We start from the raw sequence: 10,354 nt of genomic DNA, 5'->3' as shown, positions 1-10,354 counted from the left end.
CGTTCAACAGCAATTTACTGGTGAAATCAGTTATTGTTCTGGTTATTACATTATTATTAAACCTTTAATTTTGACCATGTGGCCTTAGCAATAAACAAGTCGCCGACTGTTTTTTAGTACCCTTCTTTTTTTTAAACTTTATTAAAAAGTACCGGTTCAGGCACCGTTTTAAAAGTATCGTTTTAAAAGTATCGTTTTATAGTATCGTTTTAAAAGTATCGTTTTAAAAGTATCGTTTTATAGTATCGTTTTAAAAGTATCGTTTTATAGTATCGTTTTAAAAGTATCGTTTTATAGTATCGTTTTAAAAGTATCGTTTTATAGTATCGTTTTAAAAGTATCGTTTTATAGTATCGTTTTAAAAGTATCGTTTTAAAAGTATCGTTTTATAGTATCGTTTTAAAAGTATCGTTTTATAGTATCGTTTTAAAAGTATCGTTTTATAGTATCGTTTTAAAAGTATCGTTTTATAGTATCGTTTTAAAAGTATCGTTTTATAGTATCGTTTTAAAAGTATCGTTTTATAGTATCGTTTTAAAAGTATCGTTTTATAGTATCGTTTTAAAAGTATCGTTTTATAGTATCGTTTTAAAAGTATCGTTTTATAGTATCGTTTTAAAAGTATCGTTTTATAGTATCGTTTTAAAAGTATCGTTTTATAGTATCGTTTTAAAAGTATCGTTTTAAAAGTATCGCTTTAGCGCTGTTATCGAAAAAAAAAAAAAAACGATACCCAGCCCTAGTCGTATTGGACTACATTACATCGAGAGACTATATATTATATTTATACAAGTTTTAGTTTAGTTGCGTAAAGAGTGAACAAATCGACAGTTCCTATGTTAAAGTAAACATTGAGTACTTTTTGAACTTCCCTTTTTAGAGGCTGTCGTTATCATTTGTAAGACCGGCCCTTTTAATTTCTTTTTCCACTGCTGTGAATACTGCACTCGGGATACTATTTTTGTTGTAGTTTCCGTCAGATTATGAATTGCTCATCGCTTGTCAGAACGTCACTGTGTCCACGTTCGGACACTTATTGGCCATCGTTCTATAAAAATATCTTTTCAAATACAAATATAAAAGTTCTATTAATGTTTTCAGTTAATTTAATGGTGTAAAACTACCTACCTTTCTAACGGTATGTAGTTTTAACTGTTTACTTTAGTTTTTACTTCACAAGAGCCGGCTGAAGTGCGCTATCTCCGGTGAATTAGCCGTGCGCTACCCTTGGCCATAACCGGACACCCCCCCCCACTATCTCCTCGCTGTAAACAATGGCCGTTGGTGGGTTTTTGGGGGGTGTTAAGTCCCATCACTGCTGTCAAAACTACCGGATCATACTTCCGTCTTTCACAATAAAATGACATGCTTAAAACAAACCCCCACCCCCCCAAAAAAGGCCCCTAAATTCACGAGGGCGGTAAAAAAAAAAAAATTTTTGAGGAAAAAGATTAAGCTACGGCGGGCCCTCTTTTTTCTCTACCAAACCACACTTACTTTCCTTTTATTTATCCCACACCCCCTCCACAACCAACAAAGGTACATCCCACCACGCACGCCAAAACCCCAAGCACACCACCTCATTAAATAATTCTTTTTTTTTTTTTTATATGCCTATTTATTATTGAAGTTTTCTTAAAACACAAAAAAAAAATAATTAAATAAATAATTTATTATTTATTTATAAAAAATTATAATATAATTAATATTTTTTTTTTTTTTATATATTCTTCAAAGGCACCAGCCATTTCTTTTTTTATATTTTACCACACTCTTAGTGTTCTTTAAAAGTGCTTTTATGGTATGTTGTTACAATCATTTTTTTTCTATATCTATTGATATTTTGGCTTTGTTTTATTTTTATTAGTTTTTTTTTTAAAAAAAAAAAATATTTTATATATATTTTTTTGTTTTTTTTTATTTTTTTTTTTTATTTTTTTATATATGTATTTATTTATATTTATTTCCTATCATTATTCATTACTTCTCTTATATATTGTTATTATAAATATTAAGCCATCAATGCTCTAAGATTTTTATTCTAATTTTTTGTTCTCTTATAAATGTGTAAAGGTAGGTTAAATATACCTAATCACCAATATTTTCTGTATATCAAACGCGTAGAGTGAAACAGAAGGCGCACGGCCGGTAGCTGGTACGGTCAGGGAGAATGTGACTAGGTGTATGTGAGGGGGGGCGTCTCATTGGTGACACACTTGTATTACTGTTTTTTTTTTTTTTTTTCTCTATAGCCGCTGTATTTTATTAAAGTGTTGTTGTTGTTTCTTTTTCATGAAAATGACCTACAACCACACAAAACAAAGGGATAGCTTGAGCTTCTAATTTATTATAGCTATCACATTAAAGTGTAGTTTTTTGTTTATTTTATTATTATTATTTTTATTATTATTTTTATATTTTTTTTTTTTTTTTAATTTTATTTTTTTTATTTTGTTTTTTTTTTTTTTGTTGTGTGTTTTATTTTTTTTTTTGTTTTTATTTTTAGGTTGGGTACACAACTTTGTTGTGGCCTGTTTTATATGTTTTAACTGAAGAAAAAAGACGGCTCAGCTTATCCCCGTCTTCTTTTGTGTTTTTATGCTCTTTCTTCTTCTTTTTTTTTTTTTTTTTTTTTTTTATTTTTCTATTATTTAACACCTTTATTTTACAACTGTTCTATCATATATTTACATCAAAACAACAGCATCACAACTCCCATCTCATTCTCCCTTAAACAATAGCTCTATTTTAACTGTCTTATAATATAGCTATCCTTATTATTATTATTATTTTATTATTTTTTTTTTTTTTTTTTTTTTTTTTTTTTTTTTTTTATTATTTTATTTATTTTTTTTAATATTACTATTAATTTTTTATTTTACACTATAAGACATATTAAATAATATACATTAAAATTTTTCAATATTAAATATGCTACAATTAATAAAGATTAGGTTTCCTCAAATGTTTGCTTAATTTAAAAAAATAAATAAATAATTCATAATGCTTCTGCTCCTCCTCTGAGAAGTTCTGCTCTGAAAAAAACCAACACAGGGAACTAGGTCAGCCACAAGGGGCGAGTGTAGTCTCTGAGGCATGGATACCTTAACGGTTTAATGGTCCTGCAATCCCAATTGACCCAACTGCGGTAACGTGGTCCCAACTGGTCCCAACGGGTCCCCAGGCATAGCGTCCTAACTGGTCCCAATGGTCCACGAGTCTAGCGGTACCGATGGACCGGGCCGGGTTCGGACAGATATTTACAAATTATGGTCCGGTTCGGTCACATCAGCGCGATAAGAATTTGTTGTAAAATGGTGCTGCAGCTCCTTTAACAGAGCTGTGTGTGTGTGTGTGTGTGTGTGTGTGTGTGTGTGTGTGTGTGTGTGTGTGTGTGTGTGTGTGTGTGTGTGTGTGTGTGTGTGTGTGTGTGTGTGTGTGTGTCGTGTGCGCATATGTGTGTGATAATGTGTGGCTGTATGTGTGTGTTGGGTGCGTGTCTTGGCGTATGTGTGTGTAATAATGCGTGTGTGTGTGTGTGTGTGTGTTTGTGTGTGTGTGTGTATGTATGTGTGTGTGCGTGTGTGTGTATGTATGTGTGTGTGTGTATGTATGTGTATGTGTGTGTGTGTATGTGTGTGTGTGTGTGTGTGTGTGTATGTATATGTATATGTGTGTGTGTGTGTGTGTGTGTGTGTATGTATATGTATGTATATGTGTGTGTGTGTGTGTGTGTGTGTGTATGTATATGTGTGTGTGTGTGTGTGTGTATGTATATGTGTGTGTGTGTGTGTGTATGTATATATGTGTGTGTGTGTGTGTATGTATATGTGTGTGTGTGTGTGTGTGTGTGTGTATGTGTGTGTGTGTGTGTGTGTGTGTGTGTGTGTGTGTATGTATATATGTGTGTGTGTGTGTGTGTGTGTGTGTGTGTGTTATGTATATATGTGTGTGTGTGTGTGTGTGTGTGTGTGTGTGTGTGTGTGTGTGTGTGTGTGTGTGTGTGTGTGTGTGTGTGTGTGTGTGTGTATGTATATGTGTGTGTGTGTGTGTGTGTGTGTGTATGTATATATGTGTGTGTGTGTGTGTGTGTGTGTGTGTGTGTATATGTGTGTGTGTGTGTATATGTGTGTGTGTGTGTGTATGTATATGTGTGTGTGTGTGTGTGTGTGTGTGGTATAAGTGGGCAGACGAGAGAGAGATAAAGAGGAAGCAGACGTGTTGTAGATGCCATCGGAGCAGAGTTGGTGGTTACTCGTGTCATACCGTGGGCCCTGGAGGTAACCAGTCTCCGCTGGTTCTCTGACCACAGTCGGAAAAGAAGCGATCAGGAAAGGTTAACACGCTGAACATTTCAACAGCTCGTTACCGCGCGCTTTGTTGCCCCGTGTGAGCTGATGCGCTCATCTGTTGACCTTTCCGAATGCCTTCCTACAGCTGCTTAATCAAAAAGGGCTTTCCACACAAACAAACGTAGCCTACATGTGTCATTAGTATGAGAAAAACAAAAAAAAAAGAAGAGATTTTAACTGTGTCGGGCTCGGACACAAAGTTCTTAATGCCTGTCGGACACGGGCCGGGCTCGGACAGAAAAATGAGTCTCCCACAACGCAAAACTGCATCTGGGAGGACACCATTCTCCTTTGTGGCTATAAATCAGTGGAAAACTCTTCCTACAGAGCTAATGTCATGCACTAACTTGCACTCATTCTCACGCTTAGCAAAGCATTGGCTGTTAACTAAGCAGACTTGCTCCCACACCATAGACTGTAGTCTGTGGCTCCCACCAGTGAATTGATGATCTAAATGACTGTGTGTTTATGGGGTGGGATAGGGGGACAATAATGCCTGTAGATTGTTATGACTTCATAGAGATATGTCTGTATTGCATACTGTAAATACCATGTCTGTATTTTATTGCGCCATCTTACCTGCCCAGGGACTAGGGCCGGAAACTATCACTTAGATACAACCTGGCACAAGACATCTATTAATGTTTTTTGTGCACTGTCCCCGTTCAAATAAATAAATTACAACCACAGAGAACGTTTGGGCTCCAGATTAAAGCTGCCATCGGTCTGGGACCTGACACTTGCCACTGGACCTTTTCTTTTCTGGGGGAAAACCAGAAAAGTCGTCATTTTAAATTAATTTAATCTCAGAATCCTTTTTGAAATCCTCCTGAGAAAAAAACATTTTAACAAGGTGCTGTAGGTAGGATTGTGAAGATCCTCACATCGACAACTTCACAGTCCCTCCCTTCCCTCCCTTTCCGCTAAAGCCCAAAACGGTCTCCTAAGCCCCTCCCCCCACAAGGGAGAATGAATGTGTGTCCGCTTCGTTTTTCACATCAAAACGACCCCAAAAATAAGTGGGGTTTTCTGTAAAGTTCTTGGAACTCACATTTTATTTTCACCAAAATATTCCATTCCATACATACAATGCAATTTTACATTTTACCTTACACTTCACACATTTATAGCTGCTATGAAAATATACAGATAGGCAAGTAAAAAAAATAAATAATAATAATAATAATTAAAAATAAATGAATAAAGAGAAAAAGAAAGGAAATAAAACAATAAAAAAGTAATAAAGACAAAAGTATACTTTTCTCATTGCATTAGTAGACTCATTACGGGGCTCCATCTCTTTATAAATGTGGGTCTTTGTAACCTTATTGCATATGTAATTTGTTCCATCTCATACAGTTCCCATACTTTTTTAAGCCAAATATTATATGTGGGTGGTTCCGATTTCAACCATCTTATCGTGATACACTTAATAGCGGCTCCTAAGAGTATTTGTAACAGATAGATTTTGGCTCTTCCCCCAAAACCTTCCGGGATTGAACCAAGGAGGACCACCTTTGGGTCATTAGGGATATTTTGGCGAAACACTTCCCTCAGGGCGTCTAACGCTTAAATTGCAGAGTTCTTGATGCTAAATATAGCTCTGTGAATATGTGATGCGCATGAAGCTCGTTGCAGTCATGTGATCACCAAGCAGGGGGGGGGGTTTTACTCACCGCCCGTGTCGTTTCCTCGACTCCCCGATCTGACTGGAAACCCTGTTCTGGTTTGGGACCCGTCAGGGTTTTAAAGGCCACCGTCTCCACGACGTCCTGTCCTCTCCCGGCTCGGCCGACCTCACCGCCGACGTGGACTTCAGCTTCCTGCGCAGGATGGCCGGAGGGGGCGTGGCCTGTCTGGGACCCGTCCCGCAGAGGACCTTCCTGAAAAACATGGGCATCGACTCCCGGATGCAGGTGAGTCTGTCGGTCCCACAGAAGCTCAGACCGCCAACGGAGCAGGTTTTTCTGAGATATTATGATCACGATTATTGAATATGAGAAATTTAACAGTTGGTATTGTTAATCTTCTCTTTTATCCTTTATGGTTTTCTTTAGTGTGCGTTTGTTTGAGTTCAAATTGTCTTTTTTTTTTATTTAAATGTGTTCTCCATGTTTTCAACCCTCCTGGTGTCCTCGGGTCAAATTTTAATCCATTTTCAATAAGTTTCTATATCTGAACATTTGGGTTTCTTTCTACCGAATTGTCCCCAAAAAAAAAAAAAAAAAGTGGACGTGGATGGCTCCCCACAGCGCTCTGAACAAGTCAAATAAACGATCAGTTAGCTTAAAATTCACTACTAATTTTGTAGCATTTGAAGAAAAAAAAATGTATAAAAGAAATTTTTTTGGGAAAAAGCTTCAAAAATGTGGCGCAAAAAAGAAAAAACATCAACAAAAAAGCGCAGAAACAAGCGGCAAAAGTGAAGAAAAAACTTGGACAAAAAAGTGACTAAAGTCAGACTTTTTTCGCCTTTGGACGTCGAGGTTTTTTGTCTTTTCTCCAATTTTTTGGATGTTTTTGCTGCTTTTTTCAGACCCAAGAATTGTACAGAGCAAGACATTTTACAGATGAAAAGTCAACTTTGTAATGGAAACATTTTCTTTTTTAAAATTACTTCAAACATCTGACATTTCTTGTCAACACCATACTGTATATACAGTATATATACACACATGTATGCTACTGCTCATTGAAATTATTTTGGCTGATATTGCGATATGATTCACGGTATTGGAGGGAATGATGATTTTTGTGTCATTATTCTCATTCAAAAAAATGTAACTGATGATAGTGTGATTTCTGCGAGGCTGTGTACCAAACAAAGAGGTTTTCTGTAGTCTGTAGGACAGGACTTGTAGACCGGGACTTCTCTGCAGCACCACAATACTTTATTTTAGAACGGTTTGACACATATTTAGTTTTTAATGCGATTTGGATATTGCACTAGTCCATATTGCGATTTTGATAAAATTGCCATTACTTGTGCAGCCCTATGTATACTAGGGGTGGGAATCACCAGAGGCCTCACGATACGATATCATCGCGATACCTATGTCACGATACGATATTATTGCGATTTTAAACATATTGCAATATTCTGCGATATATTGTAATTTATTACCCTTTTTTCCAACTTCAAATTTTTCCCAATTTCAAATGATGTCCCCAAAAGAAAACTTTGTCAACATCTGTTTTACCTAAAAAGATACATTTCTCTGTTTGTTCATCTCACTTCAATGTTATTGCTGCAAAATCAGATAGTCAAGCAGACAGACTGACCAACACATATATCATAAAAGATCCATACTTGGCGTCTGTGCATCGATACAGTATTGCGATACTATGCTGTATACATTTTTTCCCCCACCCCGAATGTATACCGATATAAAACTACTACGTTGCAGAGCTTTAACCCTTGTGTGGTCCTTTGGGTCCCAGTGACCCGAAGGACAACACAAGGATTATGTACTTCCCTTTACTTTGTTGAGAATTGCTCTCTAAACCCTGTTTCTTGTTAAGTAAGTAAAGTTTATTTCTAGAACACATTTAAACACAGTTTAAGCTGACCAAAATGCTGTACAAACAAGAACTAAGGTGCTGTATTAACCCTTGTTTAGAGAGCAATTCTCAACAAAGTAAACAGAAGTACATAACCCTTGATGAATATCGTGCAGTGGGAGAGAAGAAGCTCCGGCCTGGACACCAGAAAGCCGTTCCCGAGCGTCTCCGGAAAGGTTTCACCGTCTCTGTGGTTCTCTCCAGGTTCTGCTGAGGAGCTGCGGCGACGCGTCCACCAGGCAGCAGCTGATCGCCAGCTACGACGTGCTGACCAACCCGGCCAAGATGGGCGAGCGCTTCCGCTTCTTCGGCCTGCTGCACCCCCGGCGGCTGGCCCGGCCCGCCCCGCCGGCGGGGCTGAAGCTGGAGAAGAAGCCGAGCCCGGCGCCGCTGCCCGTGGCCGGGTTCACCGAGCTCGGCCTCTCCTGAAACGCTTCGACCCCCAGCTCGGAGAAGCCCGGAGGCTGTCGGGACTTCTCTAGAGAGGCTACGGACGTTACGGGACATCTCTAGGGCTGAAGATTGAAGAAGTTCTCAGTCCACTGACGCTCATTCAATCGTACACTGCAACAAGAGGTGTGTTAAAAATGACACAACATGTGTAGTCCCTGAACACACTCACCACATGTGTTAAAATTCTACACGTTGTGTCATTTTTAACACAAGAGTTGTGTCATCTCTTTTTGCAGTGTATTCTCAAAGACTTCGGTAAGGAGACAATAAAATAAATTAGATGTAAATACTTAAAATTTCCTGTTCCCGCCAAAAGGTGAAATAAATGCAATTTAAAATTATGAATATGATTTATCCCACTGATGATTTCTTAAAACAGAGATTTAAAATGGATGTAGGAAACTGTACACTGCAAAAAGGAGATGTGTTAAAAATGACACAACGTGTGTAGAATTTTAACACATGTGGTGAGTGTGTTCAGGGACTACACATGTTGTGTCATTTTTAACACGTGTCATTTTTAACACATGTTGTGTCAACATGTGTCATTTTTAACACATGTTGTGTCATTTTTAACACGTGTCATTTTTAACACATCTCTTCTTGTATACAGTTTCCTACATCCATTTTAAATCTCTGTTTTAAGAAATCATCAGTGGGATAAATCCTATTCATAATTTTAAATTGCAATATTTACATCTAATTTTTTTTTTATTGTCTCCTTACCGAAGTCTTTGAGAATACACTGCAAAAAGAGATGACACAACTCTTGTGTTAAAAAATGACACAATTCAATTCAATTTTATTTATAGGATCAAATCATAACATAGGTTATCTCGAGACACTTTACAGATAGAGTAGGTCTAGACCACACTCTATAATTTACAAAGCAACCAACAATTCCAACGTGTGTAGAATTTTAACACATGTGGTGAGTGTGTTCAGGGACTACACATGTTGTGTCATTTTTAACACATCTCTTTCTGCTGCGTACCGACTGATCCATTAGTTGATTTAATCGACAGATCTGTAAATCTGAGTTTCTCCACAAAGAGTCATGTTAAAGCACCACTTTAATTCTTGTGTTTACCAGAGATGGGCTCGTACGTTTCTTGGAAATAAATCATTCAGCATGAAAACAGCATCAGACATGACTAATGGAGTACAGAGATGGAAGTTGATTAAGACCAAAACCACCGATTAGTCGACTAATCGACTCAGAGGGAGCAGCCCTGGAGATTTCAGAAGATCATGTTTCAGGGGGAGGAGGCTGTGTTTACAGCCTGCAGCGGGGGGGGTCAAACTCAGCTTCCCTGAGGGGCCACACTAGGACATGAGAATCACATCAAGGGCCACATCAAGATATTTGACTTTTCATGGGAAAAGTCAAATATCTTTGACTGTATTATTGCATGTCTCATATAGCAGTCCTTCCAGAAAAATGCAGCGTTTTTGAATCCTTGATTATGCGGCACGTTTTCTTAAAAAAATGCGATGGAATATGTGGGATATTTATGCAATTTTATGCGATGAAATTGTAGTTTGATTAAAAAGAGAGGGGAAAAAAAAGTGGTTTCCACACACACTGCTTTTCGATGATGTTCACGTCGCGCAATTACTGCACGTTACTTCATAACGTTCCCATGGCAACTAGAAAATGGCTGCTCTTGTGTGAAGTAAACGCAACATCTTTCAACTTCCTGCTAAGATATATTACGGGACTTTTTTTGCAAAAAATGCGGGGATTATGAAATCATGCAAGCACCGCATATTTTGCGCGAAAATCTGCAATTTATGCGTCGAAAGTGCGCCGTATTTGAAAGAAATGCGCTCCCCCGCGTAAATATGCGGACTTTGGCTGATTATGCGTTGAATTATGCGATCGCATAATCACATTTTTCTGGAGGGACTGGATATAGGCTTCTCACTTACAGTTTGGTGGAAGAAAATGCCCAAAAACGTTTGGTAAAACCATCAAAAATGTCGAA

The 10,354-nt window shown here is 37.6% G+C and overlaps 1 protein-coding gene across 1 annotated transcript in view; it reads left to right on the top strand.

Annotated features, from left to right (window-relative positions):
- ndufaf7 (NADH:ubiquinone oxidoreductase complex assembly factor 7) overlaps positions 1–9,050 on the top strand; it is a 24,091-nt gene extending 15,041 nt beyond the window's left edge. The window contains exons 8-9 of the mRNA XM_039781366.1: positions 6,065–6,268; positions 8,118–9,050. Coding sequence (XP_039637300.1) covers positions 6,065–6,268; positions 8,118–8,342 — 429 coding nt within the window. The 3' untranslated portion in view covers positions 8,343–9,050. The remainder of the gene's footprint in view (positions 1–6,064; positions 6,269–8,117) is intronic.
- The last annotated feature ends 1,304 nt before the right edge of the window (positions 9,051–10,354 follow it).

The sequence above is a fragment of the Perca fluviatilis genome, chromosome 18 (assembly GCF_010015445.1).
Source record: "Perca fluviatilis chromosome 18, GENO_Pfluv_1.0, whole genome shotgun sequence".
Lineage (NCBI taxonomy): Eukaryota > Metazoa > Chordata > Actinopteri > Perciformes > Percidae > Perca > Perca fluviatilis.
This window is presented reverse-complemented; position numbering and strand designations above follow the sequence as displayed.